General features: G+C 37.1%; 1 protein-coding gene across 7 annotated transcripts in view; it reads left to right on the top strand.

Moving 5' to 3' along the window:
* The window catches only part of GPC5 (glypican 5), a 1,360,202-nt gene that overhangs the window by 319,584 nt on the left and 1,016,590 nt on the right, over positions 1-24,028 (top strand). For all 7 annotated transcript variants that reach the window (XM_032402777.1, XM_032402772.1, XM_032402776.1 and 4 more), the window contains one exon: positions 6,082-6,207. In XM_032402777.1, the coding sequence (XP_032258668.1) occupies positions 6,082-6,207 (126 nt within the window). The remainder of the gene's footprint in view (positions 1-6,081; positions 6,208-24,028) is intronic.

Here is a 24,028-nt window from a genome sequence, read left to right as displayed (position 1 = left end):
ACAACGGACATATGTAACATAGCCCCTCAAGGATAATTAGCTGGAAATTTTAGCATCTCCCTACATTTATTATGCTCCTAGTTTTAACTGGAAAGACTCTCATAACTGTAGAAAAATAATTGCATGGATATAGTCACCCTTCCAGCAAGTTAAATTTTGAATCATCCAAAGAATAGAATATTTTATTCATTGAGACTTTTCATGCAAAACTTGAAAAGGAGGCATGATGGTGTGTGGTAAGCCAAGCATTGACCTGGGAACTGAAGTATGGATTCTTGTAATAGGACCAACATTAATTGGCTCTGTGGCAGTAGATACATCTTTTTTACCTCATTATAGCTACTGGTGCTTTATCCCCTTCATTTCCCAGTTCAGTTTTTTCTATATCCAATGTAGATCCCTTGGCCCTCCAATGCAACCACTTCTTGCAACAAACACTACTCTTAACTCCTGTGACCTAAAAACCTCCAAATACAGAATATAAAGTTCTGAAGCAGGATCTCCCCTCAAATTTCTGTCTTCACAAACCAAAACTTTATCTTAACTTTCACAGACTTTCTTCAGTCCTTTTTAGTCTCAGAGAATTTGTTCCAAAGCTAATCTCTTTTCAGTAACTCTTCCTCTCTCTTCCGAATTTGTGATCTATCAATTTTTAATTTTTCTTTTTCTATCTTTTTATCAATTAAGAAAGACTAAATTATGATATGGTAGCAAACAACCTAACATTGGTTCAAAAGCGTTTTCCTTCACATTTTAGCCTGTTCACATTTTAGACCAGCAGGGGGCGCTGCTCAAGTGGCCCTTGATTTAAGCTTCTGAATGACCAAGCAGCCTCCCTGTGACACATTGCCAGCCATCAGGGGAGAGGGAAACAGAAGTTGGCAAAACCACATTGGCTCTTAAAGCTTAAGCTTGAAGGGTACATACATCACTCTGCATACACTTACTAGAACCCAGAGCAAGTCACATACTAAAGCTAGCTTCAGAGTGGCTTTGTGCCCGGAATGTAGAGAACTGGGATATTTGGGAACAAGCTAATGAACCACAAACCCTTGCTATCTCCTTCCCTTTCATACACAAATATTTTCAAATCTCTTGCATATCCAGACAGACACACACACACAAACAAAACTCCCTTAATGTTCGTCTTTAGGACTCTACTCTTAGTTTCTCACTTTCTCTTTAATATTCATCATACTGCAAATCTGATGGCCATTACTCTATTTCAAATGCTTTCATTATTGTATTAGTTCGCTAGGCCTGCCATAACAAAGTACCACAGACCAGGTGGCTTAAACAACAGACATCGATTTTCTCACAGTTCTGGAAGCTGGAAGTCCAAGATCAAGATGTGGCAGGTTTGGTTTCTCCTAAGGCTTCTCTCTTTGGCTTGCGGATGGCACTTCCCCTGTGTGTCCTCACATGGCCTCTCCTCTGTGCACATGCACCCCTACCATCTCTTCTTGTAATTGGGACACCAATCCTATTGAATTAGGATCTACCCATATGACCTCATTTGAGCCTATTTACCTTTTAAAGAACTTGTCTCAACATATGAATTTTTGAGGGACCACATATAAAGGACGTTTTCATTATTTTAAGTAACCTCTCATAATGGCATTTTACACTGTGAGGAATCTCTCTAGGTTCAAATTCCCTTATTCTTTAATGTTGACAGCTCTTATCATTGAAGATTTTCTTCCTTTGCTCAATATACTTCAGAGTTCCTTTGACTTTTTCTTACTACCTGTTATTTGCCTGAGAGATTTCATCCACGTTCATGACATCAGTCACCACCTCTGGAGATAATGACTCTCCCATCACACACCCAGTCCCCTGATTCCAAGGTTACGTATCCAACAGCAAACATCCGTGGTATTCATGGTTCTTGTACGAGTAGCTGCAACATCATCTGAGTGCTTCACTGAAATGTAGAGTCTTGGGCTCTACCCCAGGACTATTGGATCTGCATTTTGGCAAGATCCCCAGATGATGTTACACATAGTAGGTCTGAAAGTAGCATTCTAAATGATTTCTCTTTCTGTATGTTCCAAAGAAATCGCAAAATGAACAGAGTGTAGACTTAATTATTAATTAGTTTTAACTCATTCATTAATTTAATTACTAATTATTGAACTTACTATATGCCTTCACAGCTTTGAGATCTATATTGGTGAGTAAAACCAAAAAAAAAAAAAAAAAGCCCTGCCTGCCTGAATCTTTTCTTCTAGCATGGGAGACAGATAAGAAACAATAAAACATAATAAGTAAGTACATGACGTGCTAGAATAGACAGTGATATGTGCCACGGAAAGATGAAAATATTGAGCAGGAGAAGAGCGATCCTAAATGTAGTGTGGGACATTGAAAGAGTTGTATTTCCCTTCCTTTATTTCTTGTCTCAGTGAATAGCACTGAGATAATCATCCCCTCGGTCACCTTCAGGGGGGTGAGAAAGACAATTAGGAGTTATATTAAAACTTTTACTTTTACTGTCAATTCTAGATTCCTAATGTCTTTCAAATCTAACACTTTTCATGATGCTCACTGACAGGTGTTTTTTTCTCATCCTCATATTTCCTCCCCCTGAGTCTTGGTTATAGCTCGCTAAGTGACCTCATTGACTTTCTACCTATTTCCACAATACTGTCAGGAGGCCATCACTTGCTTGCTGGAAAACTTTTAATGGCTCCCACTGCCTTCTGAAGAAAACTGAAACAGTTTTTTGATGATCAATAAGGCTGATTACAAACTGGCCTCTTCCTACCTTTTAACTATAATTCCCATAAGCCCACTCCCCACTTGCTAAACTGCATATGAGTCTCTGAATATACAATATTCTCTTTCCTCTTTACGTTTGCTTATTGTTTTTTGTTTGTTGTTGTTTGCTTTTTCTTTTTTTTTGCATGAAACACTGAAGTAGTATCTTGTTTGTACCTATTTCCTGATTCCTTCACTGTCCTCAAATGCGGCACTATTAACACTATGTTATTATTGTAGATTTTCACCAGAAAGTGCATTCTTAGAAGATAGGGACTGTCTTATTTAGCTCTAGTGCCAACACAGAGCTTGGTACTCAATAGTGTTTAGTAGTTTGTGACAAGTAACTGGTTAATGCTGCTTTATAGAGTGAGTGGAAATCTTCTAGGATATGATGCTTTCAGAGGGAACTCATGCAAAGGCATGAAGGTATGTTTGGGGAACAGTAAGTCTCTCACTTTTGTGGAAGCCTGAAGTTTGGTTTGCGTTGCTGCTGAAATGGAGGTGAGAGAGGGTGCCTTATATGCCTTTCCAAGAAATTTAGATTTTTTGCTGTAGAGAAGAGAGAGCCATTGATGGCTTTAAGCAAATGAGTGACATAGTCTGGGGGTATCAGATTGAATTTTAAGAGGTGGATTTCTTGGAGGATGAGAGGTGATTGTTAAGGAAGAGATTAGAGTGCAGTAATTCCAGAGAGATGATAAGGGCTTCACCGAAGGCAATGAGGGTAGCATTGGGAAAGAGGACTCGGCAAGAAAGATGTAAAGCTTTTCCCAGTATGATCTACTGGCTGTGACAGCACCATTCACTGAGATTGGAGGAAGAGGTTTGGGGTCCATAAGAAATATCAATTCAGTTTTATCTCATCAATTTGGAGATCTCAACATTCCAGTCATTTGTGCCAGGCCTCTTCATTTCTAGAAGACTCTTTGATTCCGAACAGGTGATCATTTATAGTAAACAGAATTCAGGACAGGAGTCACACATCTCTCCATTTATTAAACCCCACCCCTCTAGGAAAGAATCAGTTGGGTTCATCCATTATGTTTTAGTAGCTGCAACATCAGAATTGGTATTTGTTCGTGCATTCCAGTTAGTAGGAATATGGCCCTCATGGGGTGGGAAGGGGGACTTATTTTCTAGTAGAGGAAACCAACTTTAAAGTATAAATAAGTATAGGGGCATCTGGTGCCCCTATCGATTAAGCCATCTGACTCTTGATTTTGGCTCAGGTCGTGATCTCAGGGGCTTAAGATCAAGCCCGGTGTTGGGCCCTGTGCTGGGCATGGAGCCTGTTTAAAGAGTCTTTCCCTCTCCTTCTGCCCCTCCCCCTAAAAAAAAAGTATAAATAAGTATAAATGAGTGGTTACTATGCTCGTGAGAAAATACAGCATACTTTACTGGGGGAATTGAGTATCAGTTAGAAGTCAGATTTATACTTCCTGCAGTCATGTTGTTATTACATGTCTGATCAAGCTTTGCTAAAAATTTGGTTAAATACTCACCAAACATTTGCTGTGGGAACTTCTGATCTCTCTGATTTCAGATGTTACATATTTGAAAATGACATTTATCCTTCCTGTAGATTGGTAGTTACTTATAACTCCAGCTATTTCCACAAAAGAGTTCTTTGGAAACCACTAAGAGAGAGAATTTTAAAATTAATACATTTGAGCATCAGTGCTGTCAAAATCAGATTTAATTTTTTAAAATTTGCTCATTTCAGCTATAATTTAGAGTCAGCCCTCCTCTTTGATCTCATTTTTAAAGAAGTTATTTTTAAAATATCAGTGGAGGATGCAATTTTATAATTGCTGCATTTTAACTACTCAACCTATGGATTTCTGGTTTGCTTTCTTTCTCCTGTCCCTGTATTCTAGTCCAGAGGACATTTCTTCTGTATTAAGTTAGTGGTTTTTCATTTCATTGTCCAAAACATTAGTTTATGTTTAAAAAGTTCAGAAGTATAGTTTTTAGGACTTGGTTTTCTGAAATGCTAAAATTCAGGTTCTTGGGACCTCAAAGCTTTGATTTTAAAACTTGAAAGTTTTGGCTTTTTAAGTTAAAAAGCAAACTACTTTTTTGTTGAATTTTCCCTTCTGATAATTAATAGGGGAAAGAGATGTAGTATGAGAGGGGGAAAAAAAGTCAGTGTATTAAATAATATTCCTTCCAACAACTTTTATTTTCATGCTTTTGAAACATGCTATGTATTTGAGTTTTTTTTGTATTTAGTGAATGATATAGGAGAAACGTTAGGGTTTAAGGCTGATGGCCAAGAAAGAATTATTGAAATGTCTTTGGTGCAAAAAGATGGTTTTATTAAAGCATGGGAACAGGACCCATGGGCAGAAAGAGCTGCATGGGGGTCATGAGAAGTGGCGCATTATGTACTTTCAAACTGGGAGGGAGCTGGGGATAGCATGTAAGTCTCCCAGGTATTTTGGAAGCAAGGTTTCCAGGACCTTGAGGGGGCTTAGCTATTGTTGGGAAAGTGCCATTTATTAACTGTCTCATAAAATCTGAGTCATGAGACCCTTCAGATGTATATCATATGCTTGGGGGATGATCGCCAACATGTATCTTGGGGGGTAGAGATATAGGAAATTTCCAAAGGAATTTTTATATGTTAAAGTAGACTTACAGGATCCTGGGGGTCAGGCTAAGATAAGCCTGCTGCCCTTAGCAAAGTATTAACATGGAGGCAGTTGAGTCCCTAGAGGAAGGTCACTCTGCCGTTTCAAGGACTTGTCAGTGGGCTCTAGGTAGTGAGGACATTTAATAACTTTTCTTCTGCCTGTTTCCCACATCAGTGAAGACATACTATTTTATGTTCTTAAACACCAAAGAGAAGACCCAAATAGGAAAACCACCCAAGTTTAATAAACTTTTAATCAGTAAGCAAATGATTAGCTTGTTAATCAATTTCTGACATTTCTGTACGGAAAAGTAAGTAGTTAGTATCACTGTGATTTAGATGGCGCACCTAGTAAAGGCTTTTAGGGATACTTAGTTAAATGGGATGTGTGTGTGTGTGTGTGTGTGTGTGTACTCTTCACAACTTCTTGGGCTTGAGTTGTATAAAATTCATACCCTGTGAAAACTTGGATTCAAAAGAGTAAATTTGAATACTAGCATTCTTTTTTAAAAAAGTATAGTATTTATCTTGGTTGTTAGAAACGTATTGAGAATATATAAAAAATAAGCAGTAAAAATCAAAAAAGATGCATTCTATATATCATGCATAACAAATTATGCCATTTATATTGGCATTTATTATTGATTTTTGGTTTTAATTGTTTTCTTTGTTTTCCCATTCAGAGAATTTATCAGCAGTCTTCAACTGTTCAGGACATTCTATGGGGGCCTGGCTGATGAGCTTTGTGCGAATGAATTAGCCGCTGCTGATGGACTGCCGTGCTGGAATGGGGAAGATATAGTAAAAAGGTATTTTATGTGTAGTGGTCTGTGAAAATATCACGGCTCCTTTCATCCTTGCTTTCTTTTCCTAGGTCCCGAATGGACCACTTCAGTTTTAACTTTGTCCCACAGGGTAGAGTTTACAGCAGTTTCGTCTCTTTAGTTTGTTAGAAATAGATTTGGTCCTTTTTGACATTTTAGAAATGTGATAGTAATTCTGTGGTGTTTGAACATTCTCTCTTCCTTTCTGCCTATCTCAGACCTACCAACAATCCACTTTTTTGATAAGTATTATTTACCTTCTGTCCAATCTGTCTTGTTTATCAAGTATCTTACTTTTTTCATTTAGCTTTATGAGTTTTAGAAAGTGAAGAAATTCAGTGAAATGTGAATACCTGTGCAAAGATTCGTGGATATATGAATATGAGTTTCAGCAGTGTTAGTTATGTCCATCCTACAGTTGTCTCTTTGTGTATGTGTGTGTGTGCATGTGTGTGTGTGCATGTGAGTATCTATGTTAGAGTGGGGGTACGTCCCTGTGTGTCTGAAGCATTATTTATTTGTGTGTTGTCAATCATTCTCAAGCTCAGGAGTGAAATTTTTTACCATTTTTTTCCTCATTGTCTAGAATTTCTTTGACATTTTCTTTTCCTTTGCTTCCTGTAACTGATCGTACTCTGAAGTAATCTCCTGATCTTGAAAAAGTCCTAAATTCTCCCTCCGTAATATATAACAGTGGTCAATAATAACTGGTTTGGAATTGCTCTTTTGATTTTCCAGTGCTGGTGATTGTTATAGAATGTAGGCTTGGGTTGCATTTGGACTTGAATGTTTTTGTGTATTTTATTTTGAACAATCTGCAAAAAGAGAGATAGGGTGTTAAGCTTTCTGATTTACAAACATGCCTACTCCACATGAAGTTAGGTGGTTTAGTTACCACAAGAGCGATAAGTTGATCTAAAATATCATTAACAAAAAAAAAAAGAAGTCATTAGCAAATTAAGCTTACCATGACAAACATATACTCCAATTAAATACATTTAAATAATAAAAACTGTTTATGTATTTCTGTGTGATCATATTTATTATAGTTAAAGCTTATTTCCTGATACAATAAATGATTATTTTGTAGTTTATATCTGAGTATCTCATAGAGATTCTTAGATTTTGCAGAAAAAAATTATTAACTACAGGAACATAATTAAATTTAAATATAATATTTGGCTGACATGGCTAGTGTTCTTTGTTCATTATGTTCTTTGGATATTAGAACATATTTTCTAAATTTACCTTTCTTGCCTTTCTTGAGAGCACTCATAGTATGCCTGGAACTTTGAGTTCTTTTAGTCTTCATGTCACTGAAAATTCCTCCACTTAGATCTAATAATTAAATTATACTTTGACTTCTGCTTTCTCCTCTCACTTTGTTCAAGCTGGAATTGAACTTTTTGTGTATTAACCATTTTTCTACAAGGGCTAATGAGAATCCCATGGTGATTAATGAAAGATTTAGTATATTATATAAAAAGGTGATATATTGCATTACATTATATCATCTCATTCTAGTGCTACAAGAACCTTAGTGTTAGCTTGTCCCACTCCTCTCGACTGTTTGGTCTGGAGTTTGTATAACAGGAAATGCTGTTGGGAAAATCAGTGATTTGGGAAAACTTTATTTAGAGGGATCGTATTTTCAACTCAAAGAATATATTTTCTTCTATATCGTGTATTTCTTAAGACCTTATTCATGGTTTAGGAATAAAAAAAAAAAAGCTCATCTTTAGCAAGAATTCTCTGTACAAAGTATCCACATTTCTGATAAAGCAAATGAGGGATTCTCATGATTCTCATTTGCTTCCAGCTTATTCTCCCCTTCGCTGTACCACCCAGCTTCCTGTCGGCCACTTCCAAGTGCGCTGTTCGACTCCACTCTCCTGAGAACAGCTTACACTTTGCCTTAATCTTCTCTCAAACAACCCTTCTACCTCATCACCTTAACTGTTATTTTCCTATCCTTGAGAATATTTCTTCAGGTCCATCCCAATCTCATGGCTCCACTACCCACTTCCACTCCTCTTGGCTCACCTGCTGGCAGACAAGCCTCACACACTGGCTCTCTAGCGCCATCTCCGGGTGACTTTCAAAATGAACATTTTTCAGCTCTGATTATTTTCTGGCAGTTAGCCAAGGTTTTGCAAGCATTATCTCATTTAATTCTCCCAAAACTTGATTCCCTCATGCTCCAAAGCACGCTGATTGGGCGGTATCTCTTTTCTATTTGATCTTGAGAAAACTCTCTTGTATGCTTGACTTTTTAAAAAAAAACTATATTATTTGAATTGTATTTTTATTTGTGGCTCAGCCAATTCTTGACATAAACACACAACAGGACTTTTTTTCCCTTCAATGCAAAGTCAGTGCTAAAACCTAAATATCCATCACATCTGGTTAATTATGGTGCCTTCACCATGGAATATTATGCGTTTGTCAAAAACTGTGCATATTTTTATCTGCTAATGTGGAATAATTTCAAATAATTATTAAATTAAAAATAGTTAAAGCTAAGATATTACATATTTTACCAGCAGATCTGAATAAATAAGAAAAAGCAATATTGGCTCTGCATAGAATATTTTTGGACAGTTACATGGAAACTGCTAATATACTTAAGAAGTACTGGGGTTTTTTTTATTTGCATTGTATTTATGTTTAAGGAGAACAGATGTTGCAGTGATGTTAGAATTACGGGATGTTATTGTTTTCTTCTTTTTATAATGCTTTTTTTGAAGTGAAAGTGCTATTTTTACATAGAATTTCTAGCTAACTTGGATTTTCGTAGTAATTTTGTGATATAGTTTTATCAAAGCAGTAACAGATATGGGTAAATACTGAACTAGTGAGTTTGTGTAAGAAGTCTTCAACATAAAGTCAAGTCCTGATGAATGTTGCAATCTTGAATTATTAGCTACATTCTCCTAAAGAAAAAAGGAAGCATAGCAGTGATCATTGTGTAAAAGCACTATGATCCTCAAATCAAACATTCATTTCAGAGATCTGCACTTAGTTGAGATAAATAATGCCATCACATTGTGAAGAAATGAGTATCAAGTGAATGTATACTACATTTGGGGATGATAGTAGTTTTTCTTTTCTTATGGTGGATTATAATACTCATCAGATTCATCCTAGAGAAATTATGCCACATCAATAGGATAAATTGGTGGCCAAGACTGAGTCTATCATTCATTGTAAGAGCAAAGTGATTATTTTGGCAAGACTGCTTCTCCGGAAGGCATTTTTTAGGAGATGATTGATAAGATTATTTATGTGCACAGACGTGCTGTCTCAAAGAGTAGGAGAGCCATACTGATTGTTTCAATATTATGACAGTCCTATAAAATTGGGTGAAATTACCTTTGTGTTCATCAAAAGAGGTGGAATTCCTTTGTGATTGTAGCTGAAAATATCTCAAGTATCTGTAGTATATAAGGAGTGTTTAATTTGTGAAACAAAAAATCTACTTTAATTCAAATGATTTCAAAGACAGCATGCATGCCCTGTACTCTGCGGCCACATTGGGATCAACAGTTCAAAGATTTTCTGGTTTAAGATGAAAATGTATTACCGAATTCCATGCAGTCTCTATCTCTCAAAGTCCCTCTTATCTGCCCCTCCTGTCACTTCATCATGAAACAAAATCGTTCTCCGAAAGGCATGTTGTGTCAGTCTTTCTGTTTTCAGAGCTCTGTTCTCAGTTCTCTGTGATTACAGATTGATTGTTTGATGGTTTGCACTTCATCTTTCCGAGTATTGACGTGCAGGTGACAGCTACTTAATTACCAGGGCTTCCTTTTCCTTTCTAATTAATAGACGGTTAATTCAGTTACTCTCCCTCAGTCTCCGGGAATTTATGACCTGCACAGCAACTCTCAGACTAGCCAGTAGCTGTGAGGTGTCCTCCTACAGTTAATAATCCACATGATTTCTACTTCGTCTTGAGTTATTGTTCCTTAATGCTTCTTTCATAATTCAGTGTTTTCCTTTCAAACTCTTATGATGAGGTACCCCTTCCAACAGAATATAATTGAATTTTTAAAAATCAGATAAAAATATAAAACCTCAGAAGTCTCTGAGTCTTTATACTTCTCTATTATCAGATTTCCAGACAATGATATTTTTCCTGGAGATACATGTGTGTGTGTGTGTATATCCAAATAGACCTGTGTATTTATTTTGTATTTATCTGAATATATCTGTGTGTGTGTATATATATATATATATATATATATATATATATATACATATATAGATAGATATCCGAATATATCTGTGTATTTATTTTGTGATACAAAGCTGCTGGCTGATCCTTATATGCACCTCCTTGGTTCATACATTTCTTTAAAAACTTAAAAAATTTTTTTCATTTTTAATTGAAGTATAAATATAATATCTTGTAACCTCATTTTCTCCCCCTTTACATTATCTATCTGAAAAGCTACTCATCTTCAATCTGTCTTCTTCCTGACCTTGCTGCATTCAACTATATTTTATTTATCTGTTTTTTTTTTTTAAAAAACACCTGGCCTAGTTTCCAAATGTTGGGGACTACAAAGCAATCAGTTCTCAGGATTGTTCTGATTTTCGTTAATGTAACAACTAGTTGTTTTTCCTGTGTTGCTTGTGCAAAGGCAGTATGTTCTTCGTGACTTAAACAACAATCTGTTTTGTATTTCTTTTTCTTCCCCCCTTGAAATTTCGATCTATTCAATCAGGTTTCTAATATTGTTGAAGTAGACCTTCATTATAATCATCGTTATTATCATGCCTGTGGCCCATCTGATGTGGTTCAGGATTCAGACTTAAGAGATGTGGTTAGGAGACATCCCACCCTGACCCCATCACAGCAGTCTACCGTGGGCTCTGAGTTTCCCACTATTAATGGAGTGATTTTCAACTACATCATTTTCTCCATGCAGCTGTACATACAGCTTTGCCAAACCCCCACTTTAATCTGGAGTCCTCATGAAACAAGTCCCCTCATTTGTGTTTGTTCGTAACCTCTAACTCCACCGTGACTCCTCTCATACTTTTTGCATTTATATGTCATAGATTTTCTCTCTTCTTACCTACTACAATTTCTTTCATAACAGAACTCTTGTATTACCTGGCAGGTTAAGAATGATTAGTATCATTGAACACCTATCAGTAATTTTTTAAAGATAAGAGGACTCTGAGGAACAGGAAATTTTACAAGTGTTATTGAGAACTGAGAGATTTGGGGGTTGGGGAGGTGGCATGGTGATAAGACTCTGGTGGGTAATATGTGGGTTTAAAACTGAGTGCTGAAAGATGAGAAGAAATAAGATGAGTCGTAAGAGTTTCTGCCTATGGCTGACTCTAGATGTTGATTGGTTTGTTTTCTGACTTAATCTTAAAATCATGCCTGTCTCGTTGTGTGCATTTCCGTAGTTATTTTTGGGAAACCAGAGTCTAAAGAACTCTAAGAAGTTCATGTGTTCTGGGTTAGAGACATACTAGGTGTGATTGTCTTTATCACAGATGAGGCATCTGGGTTGGGGGTGGATAAAAGTGCCAAGGCCTGCCCAAGGTCAAAAGCCTGAGTTTATAATCCTCAGTAAGGGACAAACTGAAATGCTTTTGCTCTTTTGTGAAAAAAATAAAAAAAGTATGGTTTTAGATATAAGCGACTGTCCAGTTCATCCCAGGGCAGCCTACACACTTCAGGTCCAACAGGACAAATGCAGGAATGGCTGGTGTGTTGGCTTTGCAGACTTCCTGGTTGCGTACGATCTCTCTCTGCCTTACTCTAGTACACTCGCTTGGCAAATAATTTTTCTTTGAATGGTGCCTGAAGTAGTTTGGTTCTGTAGAAAATGATGTAGACAGTAGCAAGAGGATGCACTTTGTATCAACTTTGCTCCAAGTCCCAACATTCCTAACTAGTGTTAAAACCTAAGAAAATATCCATTTTTCTCAGGTCATATACACATTTTGGTCTTTTCTAAAAATGCTCCATTAATTTGGTAATAACTGCATGTTATCCCATCTTCTGAACTGAGATGTTTCTTGTGAATCCCTCTTCACTGGCTTACTGGCTTAGTAGGCTCATGTCTCCTGTTAAGCGTGTAATTATTATATTCAGGAAGTTGGACTCAGAAAGGTGAGAGTGGAAACCGCTTCATTAAACCCACTCAGAAGGTTCCTTTCTACCGTGTCACTAGAATGAAGTCATGGCCAATTCTCAAAAGCCTTTGGTCACAATTAGTGTCTAAAGGACTTTTTATTGTCATTGGTCCCATAACCAGTGTAAATTTAGTAATTAATTCAGCCCCATAAAAAGTCTAAATTCTATAACAAAAAGGTCTAGTCCAACTTAATAATCAAAACTCCAAGTGGTCATTTCTCCCCATTCCTCAGTCGGGTACTGAGTCAGTCTAGGAGGTGCCTGTGGTGGGGAGAGGACAACCTCGTATTCTCCTCGTCCACATACTGACCTCATGTTCTCCTTGACCTCCAGGCAATGTTTCCAACTCCCCCATGATAGGAGCTTGAGGGATGATGGGACAGAAGTGAGAGAGAAGAGGATGCTCCTTTTGACTGATAATTTTGTATTTCTCATTACTGAGTCCTAGCTTGGCAGGTGTGAAGAGCTGATCTAAGGCTCTGTGGGCTCAAGACAATGCCTCCTCCCTATTTTTCTTCCTCTGATGGTAAACCTCTGGCTTCTTGCTGCTGAGATCTTCTGGTGGGGTCTTTTTCTCCAGCATGATCTTCTCTAGACCATAGAAACACTGCTTCTCTCACTAGCTTCTGGAGGGGGTATAGCCTCTGCCCTGTGTAGCTGCGTCTCGTTACTCTGCTGCTAGGTGGGGACCTTCCTCCACAGGGCTGCCGTTCTTAGGCCTGGATCTACTACCAGTCCTTTTAATCTTTGCAAACTCCAAGGATCCCTAAAGCCTCTCTCACTTAGGATGAATGAATGGGAGAATGCCACAACTATCCAACAAGTTTCTTCAAAGAAATTCTCTCCTTCGGCCTCTTCAACCTCAATCCTTTTATACAATTAAGGTGGATATGAAGATGAACTGAAAACAGGTTTTAGTCATCTGCTTTTCTTATCTAACACCTGAGTTTGGGATCCCATCTATTGTCTTGTTCTTGGCTGAAATGGAAACAGAAAGAGGGCTATTTTAGCATCTTTTTGCATGCATTTGGAACTGGTGTGTAGGAGACAGAAAACTAGATTCTATGTTCAAAACACTGCAATAGCCCTCGAATGATATGCAAACGTAAAACATTGTCCCCGCCTCTGAGGGGCTTAGAATCTAAAAACAGGTAGAGAACATGTTCATACTCTGTACACAGTGGAACAGATGCTGTGAAGTAAGGGACACCAAAAAATCCCACAGGCTTTCAAATAAGGGGTGGAAATCTCATTTGATCGAGGGGATTCAAAAAGTATTTAATAAAAGAGGTAATATGTGATAGGGGTCTCCATTCATTCATTTTTTTCCATTCACTCATTTAAAATAACTTCTCTAAAATATTTATGGATGAGATTAGATGATGTCTAGGATTTGCTTTTAAAATAATTCAGTGAATGGGGAGAAGAGGGTCATGCTATATATAAAAAACAAGGTTTTCGGTGGGTGGATAATCATGGGAGCTGTATTATGGGTACAGGGCTGCTTATTCTCTGTATTTGTAGATGTTTGAAAATTCTATAAGAAAAGATAGAGGTACAAAAATGAGAAGACATGAAAAATTACATTGTCAAGTAGCTACTCTCACATTGTTCTAGACACAAGGGACACAATGATACACAAGACAGACATGAGCCATCTCTCATCAGATTAGGATATAGAGGACATGAACATGGATCAAATAATTACAAGTGTGAATAGTTTGCAGACTCTTCAAGGTTGGATGGAATTTTAATCAACCGACTTGGTAGCAAGAAAGAGTGGGGAGCAAATGCAATCTCGAAAGAAATGCCTCAAGTTTGGTGGCCTGTTAATTGCATTATTTCCATTTGTGGGTAACCTTTCAGATTATCTTTTCTCCTCAGCACGCTTTCATTTGAGCTTCGTGGGCGTGTCCTATTTAGTATTAAGCCTTCCTTTTGTTCATTATACCAGCCATTCATTCAGAAAGCCCTTAAAGCCCAGAGGTTACAAATGTTAGGCTCAGGAGGCAGGCTACCAACGTTCTCAGTAAAGACTAGCCACTTACTAGTAAAGTGAATTCAGGCACATTCATTAACCACTAATTGTATCAGTTATGCTATTTTTTAAAATGTGGCTGACAATAATACCTGTCTCGTATTTGAGAATAAAATGTTATTCACAGACACAATTTAGAGTCCTAGCTATCACACAGTAAACATTCAACAACTGTTAAATCTTCTTATTCAACACTGTATACTCATTTACTTCAGTAGAAATGAAACCCTATTGGATTGAACTTCTCTCTTCATTAAATGAGTTCTACCATGGATCAGAAGACTTTCATTTGGAAAACAAAGATCTGTATGGGGGTTAGTTTATAAGTCGGTAAAAATTAATAATAGGGATCTTGATTTGGGAGTAGGAGATAGTCCCTTATTAATATTTTCATGATATTATTTAATATTTTAAATGATAATTTCATCGAGGTTGTAAGTGAAGAATAGATGTCTTGATAGGAAGTTAATCAAATACTCTAACTGTAGAGAATTATTGTCTGAGCTGTACCCACGCAACATACGAGTTTTCTTAAGAGATCACTAAAGGTTAAGGTACAAAGAAAAAGCAGTATAAAGATAAAATAAAAATAGGTTGCTGCTAAGCAGTAGTTTGGGAATATTCAGTCACTGGCTGTAGCATCTTAGGGTTGATCGTTAATGAACTACCAGTTGACTGAATCAGTCTCCGAACCCATACTAAATTTCAGTATGTCACACACCAGATTGTTTTGATGACATGACCGTTTCAAGGTTGCTCCTCTTCTGGCCATTCCTTTCCATCCACTGAGTTCCCAAAGGAAATACATAATGTGAAGAGAATCCTTGCAACAAAATGAGTGAACATCAGCCATCACCGTGTCTCTACCGGGTTTCTTGCCAGACCTACACAGTACACACAAACTATTTTTAACTTGTTAACTGGTTTCCATCAGGGATTGTGGGTAGAGGAAGATTGGAAAAAAAAAAAAAAAGATAGCAAGATAAAAGTTTACTGAACTGGAAACCTAAAGGACATTTTCCCATCTGTTTGGCCCAGAAGTTGTTATCTCTTTGGGGTTACGGATTTCATCACAGTTCCGTAGACGTGTGACTTCCAGATTGTGTTAGTGCAAAACAACAGCCGTCCAAAAGACCTCCAGAATGCCTATACCTATTTTAGCCAGAGCAGTTCCTTATTTATCCTTCATTTTCATATTGAGCTTACATGCGAGAAGCTCTTCCCTGTTCAGTAAAATAGGTGTAAGTTTGCTGAACTATAAAGCAGACACATAGTTTTTCTTAGTCTAGTCCTGTATTTCTACAGCAGAGCATATAAATTCATCAGCGAATGATTTATTATATTTTAAAATAAAACGCCAGGAGAGAGATGAAAGAGAACAGCTATTTATTCATAATACTTTCCTCTTCAAATAGACTCCAGTGTAGTCTCATCAATTTTATTAGAACATCTCATCAGTTATCAGTACATTTTATTGCCCAACCAACAAAATCCTTATTTTCTGATGCATTCTTCAAGGCAAATATATAAGCTTTTTTCGATAATGTTGAAATGGGTTTCCAAAATCTGATTTGCACCTACTTGCATATTAATGAATGTAGCATTTGAAGGATATTGACCTTTATGTTTTGACGTGCTTGATTAATATAATTATTTATTTTGTTGTTCTGAAGAGTTCATTTCTCATAACTATACTCAAATCAGGAAATGTTTTAAGATTTTTATTGTTTTGTTTTCCTGGGGAAATAGATGAATGCAAATTTTTTTGAGTATTTGTTTGTATAAACTACTTACAAAGATCTGTCTAATCAGTTTTATATGTAATGGAAGCCACAATGAGTTGAAGATATGAATCTTTTAGATACTGAATAAGAAATCCAAGAGTCTTACAATAATGAAGGAAATGAATCCCAAGTTTGGAAAGTAGCTTAAGTCAGTGGACCCCAAACGTTACAAAACTCTGAAGAATGGCTGAGAGAACGGGAAATGCAATAAGAAAATTTTGCACTTTATACACTTCAAGGTAGTGCTTACATTTTTGAATAACATGCCCATGTTATTATAATCAGAAAAATGGAGTTTCCATCTCAAGAAATACAGTATAATTTTTGAATTTCCTCTATCAGTATCAGCCAATCTTTAACCTAAACTGGTAAATTGCTACACATTTCTTCCCCCATTCTATAGAGTTCTGACAGCAAGAAAGCCTTTCTTTCCTTTCAATTAAAGATTCTTTGCTGTCAGTAAGGTAACACATGTCAGTAATACATGATGGGTGATGATGTAAACATATTCATATAAACTTTATGTGAATTAAATATGAAATGACAATTATGTATTAGATGAAATATTGGTCCCTTCTTGGATTATTAGATGAAGTCTAGGCACTTTTAGGTATACTGGATCATTAAATCAACAGCATTTTGGAGAATATATTTAAATTATTTTGTATCAAGCAAAATTAATATCTTCTTTTAGCTAGCATGGGATATTTAAATATGAGGAGTAATGCAAAGCAGTGAAAAATGTTTGGTGCTGTTGGTTCAGAAATGAGTCACTGCCGTCTGATTTGAAGTCACACTTCTCAATTGGGATACATGGTTCTTCAGAGGTAAGAAGTGAGGCCCTGCTGGGCAGAAGCCACAGCGTCAATGAAATCTGCAGTGAGTGAGCTTTTTATGAGATGGGCATAGAGTAACATATTAGGTGTATTAGTTAGGGTTCTCCAGAGAAATAGAATGAATGGTATCAATAGTATCTATCTATGTATCTATGTATCTATCTTCTATCATCTGTATAGAGAAAGAAAATGTTAAGGAATTGGCTTGTGTGGTCATGGAGGCTGGCAAGTCTTAGATCTGGAGGGCAGGCCAACTGGCTGGGGTTTCCGACAGAAGTTGATATCTTAGTCTTGTGGCCAAAAACTATCTGGAAGTAGAATTTCTTCCCTTCTGGAGACCTCAGTTTTTCTTGTAAGGTCTTCAACTGATTGGACAGGGCCCACCCACACCATGGAGGTAATCTGCACTACTTAAAGTCTATTTTAAATGTTAATTACACCTGGAGGAACCTGGGTGGCTCAGTTGGTTAAGCATCCAACTTTTGATTTCAGCACAGATCATGATCTCAGGGTCATGAGATTGAGCCCGGCGTCAGGCTGCGCTGGGTGTGGAGCCTGCTTGGGATTCTCTCTCTCTCTCTCTCTCTCTCTACCCCTGCCCCCCCCCGCTTGCTCACTCTCTCTCTCTCTCAAAATAAATAAATAAATAAAATAATTAAATTAAATAAATATTAATCACATCTAAAAAATATCTTCACAGCAGCATCTAAACTAGTGTTTGAGGAAACTATTGGCTACCATAATCTAGCCAAGTTAACACATAAAATGAACCATCACAAGTAATATTCTAGGTGATGAATGAGAGGGCAAGTTAGTGCTGTTTTGGAGCTGATGTTCTAGGGGTGGGTGTGGAGGAGACTGTGTTCCTTTAAGTCTCCAGAGAAAACTCTGGAGGAATCATATTTAAGCTGAAAATGTGGGAAGATGATGTTTTTCCAAGTAGAGAGAATATCATGTCTCATGTGTCTGAGGAACAGAAGGAAAACCAGCATGCTTGGAACAGAGAGATATGAAAGGTATGGGGGGATTGTCTATCATGAGATTGCAGATGGGGCAAGTGTTTGATCACAGAGGTCAGGGGAGAAGTTTGGATCTTATTCTAGGTGCTTTGAGAAGTCATTGCAGCTATCAAGTCAAGACTGATATAATACGGATGCTTCATGGAGAGAATTTTGAATATAAAGTTGAGAGAAAACCAACACAATCATACTGGTTCATATTGGCCAATCTGTGCGTGGTATGTGTGAGAGAGGAAAAATGAAAAAGAGAAAGAAATAGCACATGCACCTCTAAAGAATAAAAAGTTATCCATAGTGAATGAAAATCTTTCATATTTGTGTTATCTGGGAAACATAAGTCTTGTTTGCAGAGCAACGCCTACCACAAGGAAACTATGAGTATATAACCACACCGAGGATAAAACAGGCACAGCATATATCACAGAGGGACTCCTGCTACCCCCTCCAATGAAGTCCTCCTCAAATGAATGAGAAAAACACTACAAATCTAATAGAAGAGTGGACAAAGTACATGAATAGATAGATCATAGAAACTTATCAGGGGCTCTTAAACATATGAAAAATTACCCTCAATCATACAAATTAAAGAATTTCCAACACAAATTACATAAAAGCAAATTAAATTTAAATTTTTTTCACTTATGCTAATAAAAATAATTAAATTTGATAATTCACTGCGAATGACCAAGGTGTGGAGAAAAAAGATATTTCAATCCCCCAATAGGAAGGGCAATTATTTCTACATCTTTGAAGGGCAATTAGACAACATCTGTCAATATTTCAAATGCACATGACCTTTGAATCAGCTGTTTAACATTTAGGAATTTATCCTCAGATTTACTAATATATGTAAACAAAAGAGCATGCATTGCACATAGTTTATGGAGGCATAAGGTATGAATAACCAAAATGCCTGTTAATAGGGAAATAATTAATGGGCATGGTATATTCAAAAACAGAATATAAGGTAGATTTTTAAAAAGAAAGAGGTAGCCATACAAGTAGTGATATGGAAATAGCTAGAGAAGAAGAGGATTGGAGGATATGTATAGGAAGAAAAAATGATTGCTTATATTTCCATGTGCTTTTATAATTTAGTTACCATGTGCTTTCAGTCCTGTTCCCAAAAAACCAATTAAAAATAAAATTATCCATGTAAATGTTAAAGGAAAATTATGTCTTTCTGAAATACAGAAAGATGTCTTGCTTAAGAACAGTATCTTGAAAAGCCCATGGATCAAATAAAATAAAAGTAAATTGGCCAATAAAATAAAAGCAAATAAAAGTTTCCTAAATATTTTTTCAGTGTAAAGTTTAGAATTATTTGAGAAACAAATTGCACGAAACAGAGAGAAAATTCTAACTTGTGCACTGAAGGTCCAACCAGTGGTTTAGAGATTAAAAAGTGTTGGGGGCAGACTAGGACTGCCCGAACACTGCTCTCCCGACTAACTGAATAGACCCCAAACCCAATCTGGTTCTCACTCTCATGCCCCAGATAAGGAGGTGTCCTACAGACTGAATGTGTCCCCCCCCACAAATTCATATGTTGAAACCTAACCTCCAATGTGATGGTATTAGCAGTAGGGCTTTTGGGAGGTGATGTGGCTCTGCCCTCAAGAATGGGATTAGTGCTTTGATAAAAGAGACCCCAAAGAGATCCCTCCCCCCTCCCCCCATGTGAGGACAGAGTGAAAAGGTGACCGTCTATGAACCAGGACTTGACCTCTCAGCAGACACTGCATTTGCTGGCACCTTGATCTTGGATTTCCCAGCCAACAGAGTTGTGAGAAATAAATGTGTGTTATTTGTAAGTCCCCCAGTCAATACTATTTCTGTTATGCAGCCCTACTGGAGTAAGATAGCCCTATCTTACTGGATGGAGATAAGGAGAGAACTTGGTGATTGGAAGTGAGGGCTTTTCTTGCCTCTTTGGTGATTTTATTATAGTTCCTGCAGTATCATACCAGAGCAAATCAATCGATCAAGTGGATGGTTTATTATATTTTAAAGTAAAATGGAAGAGAGATGTGGCATAATATTCACACTGGAAGTTCATGTAGAGGCAACATGTGAGTGGTACGATAAAAAAATTAAGCTAATCCCGGATATGGAAAAGGCATGGGATGATGTTTGGCAATTGGATAGAATTACAAATTTTTATCTAAGTTTCTTTATACAAAACCATACATTCAGAAATGCTATTTTCCAATACATCATTGACTGTACATTTGCTTTTATTTTCTGAAATTTATATATTGGTTTGCCTTCTTATTTTTTCCAAGCACTTTATTTTCCCCTAAAAAAGTGGTTTTCTTATTTCATCTAATTAATTACTCCAGAAAAAAGTTTTTTTTTTTTTTCATGTCAGCTAACTCATTAGTAAGGAAGAAAGATGTTTATTTAAGAGACATACTAATTATATTACATGAAGACTTCACCTTGAAGAAGATGTGGGAAAGTAGAGTTAAAAAGAAATGCAATGTGACATTCCCTGAAGGAAACAATGGACAAACTTATGTTGTTTAGATATATATATTATATATATATATATATATATATATATATATATATATATATATATATTATGTTCTGAATATGTAGTGAATTTAGTTCCCCAATTTTTAGGCCCCCACCCCCGACCTTCATTGAATCGGTAACCCTGGGTTGGGACCAGGAATCTGAGCTCTCCAGATGATTCTGATGACCAGTCAAGTGTGAGAACTTTTGCCTTAGGGCATCATAATATTTTTTAATAATTATCATTTTTTCTATGATTTTAGACTTTTAAAATAGGGAAGAACCCATTTCCCTCCTAAGGAAGTTTAGATTTCATGATGTGATAAATCTTTAAAAAAAAAAAAAAGAAATGATGTGATCCTTGTTGGATAAAGATTTTAGAGCAGACTTGATATCTGATAGAATTCCATTTTGATATACAGAGCACCTTCTACATAATGAATTTTGCATATCAGATGGCTGAAACCTTTACACAGCCAGAATTTTAAGTATTGCATATTCTGGAAGAAAAGCATTGATCGAATCCTTCTGAGATATTTAGTATCACTGATGGAAATTAATTATTTAAGCCACATTTGGATCTGTAGCAGTGCTCAGGAGGTAAGGTGTTTGAAAATCACTGCTCTTTCATGCAAATATACAAAATACAATATATAGAGTTTTGCATAATAATGGGTATTTTGGGATTTCTAAATACTGACCATAATAGACTGCTGAGTAACTGCAAATAAATATAAGGTTGATATCAATCATACTTGTTCTTAGTATAATATCTCCAGAAAAAAAAGTCTGGAAGGGAAACTCATGAGTTATTGATGATAGTATTATTTAATTTAAAAAAATGTTAGGAATAAAACAGATCATCTGCACAAAGGTTGAATATATATATACAATTTTTAGTGTATGTATTTTGATGACGATCTCTGTTTGGAACATGAGGTTTTCAATATCATCTGGTTCTACAATTTTTAAATATTGTCTGGCCGGAAGTTCCATGCCTGGCCAGAGATTAAACTACCTCTAGGTTGTAAAAGCTTCAGGACTGGGCAGCTAATTAGGAATTTATTCATGCAAGATGCAAGTCAGCTTCTCTTTGGGACTCTATCCAAATAGACATTGCAAGCAAGCCTCAAGAGACATACACAAACCTGAACCATTAGTGTGTCTATCGACATAATTTATCATGCTTTTTAATGTGTGTCTTTTGGGAACTATTCACCAACAAACTTTATTATTATTTTTATTATTTACTTATCTTTAAAAAAATTTTAATGCCGTTCTTGGGAAAACACATGGTTGTTTTGGGATACCTAATTAGCAGTTTCCTGTTCATTTTACTTGCAAATGTATTGCTTTCCTCTCTAGAAGTTTTGTAACAGCCCAGATTACAAACTGTTTCAGCTTCATAAAGATTTCACCAACTAAACAAACTGTTTAGCTTTAATTTGAAAGAAACTCAACAGCAGCTTATGGGTGGTACAGTATGGAGAGAAATCCCACCTGTCCAGAGGGTTCTCAAAGGATGTAGAAGTCAAGCATCTTTTTGTCTCTTGTTTATCTTGATGAGGCAGGTGATTTCTAACTGCATGCAAATGAGTATAAGTAACTTGACATCTTGAACAGCGTAAGCTGCTTCAAAAGAAATTCCCTATTTAAAAATTTCTCTTACGGGATTTTGGTTTTCTCTCTGCTGAATCTTGTTTGACAAATATTTGTGTGGTGCCTACTACGTGGGAGGCTCTGTTGAAAGATGTTTAACAAATATTTATGTGGTGTCTACAGTGTGCCCATTAAAAATGCATAGCAGTGATCCTTGCCTTCTCCTGAAGGACAGCACGTGGGGTAGCCTTGGTGAGTGCTGGGAGAGTGAAGTGTGGGGTGCTTTGGGAGTGTACTGACCGAAGCGCCTGGAAGTCAGGCTGTAAGGGACCAGAGGATTCTGCTGGTTCCTTCAGACCCCACCCTCCTCTTGACCTGCAGCACATCCATTCCTCTACTCCTGGAAGTGTTGGTCAACAACAACTCTTATCTGGCACCTTCTCCACAGAATTGCCACCTGGCTCCTAGTCCGGGCACTGCTCCTCAAACCCCCTCCCCAGGCCCCAGTCTTGAGGTAATGACTGAGGCCACAGAGCAGCAACATCATTGCCTCCAGGTGAAATCAACTTCCTGCTGCAGTTTGTGCTTCAGTGCTTCCTGGTGGGATCAGAGGAAGTTGAACCCCCCCCCCACGAAGACCCCATTCTTGCTGAGCTTTTTATCTTGGCTCTACCCTGCGTCGCTCCCTCTTCTCTACCTGACAGCACCATCTCCGATAAATCTCTTGAACCTGCTCCTGAGGAACCTGATTTAACAGAGTGATTTTCACAGAGACCTGCAGGGTAAGTAGGAGCTGCTAGAATAAAAGGGTAAGAGAAGAGAATTTCATGCAGAGAATTCCCCCCTGACTCTGAAGGCACAGGGGGAAGAGGAGTTCTAGCTAAAGAGCAGAGCGATGAGTATGGGACAAGCATTAAAGGGTGGGAAGGAGATGGGAGAAAGGAGTTGGTAATGAGAGATAAAGCAGAAGAGTTAAACATCTTTGTAAGCCAAACCACATCAATACCTAATTAATGCCAAAAACTGTGAAAAATCCAGATTATCACCTCTATTTTAGTCTACATAAAACATGTGATGTTTGAAATAATTTATTGGAGATATTTTAAAATGGTATTCTAAGATTTATTCCTTTGACTATACTGCAGGAAAAAAGGGCTGCTATCATCAACTACACCCCAACTCCATGTTCAACCCCCATCCCAGCCCACAATTATAAGGATGTATGTAGCAAGCAGACAGTGGGCAGTGTTTCCATCCTGCCGAAATTCTCACTCATTCTCCTTTCCAAAGGAAGTTCTTCAAGATGCAGTACAAACAAACTGAGGGTTACTGAAGGGAGGAGGTTGGGGGAGGATGGTGTGGCCGGGTGATGGGTATTACAGAGGGCACCTGTTGGGATGAGCTTTGGGTGTTATACGCAACTAATGAATCGTTGAACACTACATCAAAAACTAATGATGTACTATATGTTGGCTAACTGAACATAATGAAAAACACACATAAAAAAGTTTTAGAAATGGGGTGAGAGCTGGAGGAAGATGAGTTTTAAAGTGGGATTAAACATAAATTCCATGAAAAAAAAGTAACATTCACAGGTTCCAAGGATTAGTATGTGGATGTTTTACAGGGTGTCATTATTCAGCCTACTCCAGGTCTTTTGTACAATCCAGTATATTACAAAATAGTTTATAAAACCTGGCCATTTACTTCTCTATGACTCTCAGAAAACAAAATAATAGTGAAACAAAGTATGTGAAGATTTTAAGTAAAGCATCATATGTTCCATAATTTCTTGGTGCCAGAGGGTAAAATAAAATGTCAGAAGAAAGTCCAGATTATAGGGGCGC

This window comes from Phoca vitulina, unplaced genomic scaffold (assembly GCF_004348235.1).
Source record: "Phoca vitulina isolate PV1807 unplaced genomic scaffold, GSC_HSeal_1.0 scaffold5, whole genome shotgun sequence".
Classification (NCBI taxonomy): Eukaryota; Metazoa; Chordata; class Mammalia; order Carnivora; family Phocidae; genus Phoca; species Phoca vitulina.
Note: the sequence above shows the minus strand (reverse complement) of the source record. Positions and strands in the feature narration are given on the sequence as shown.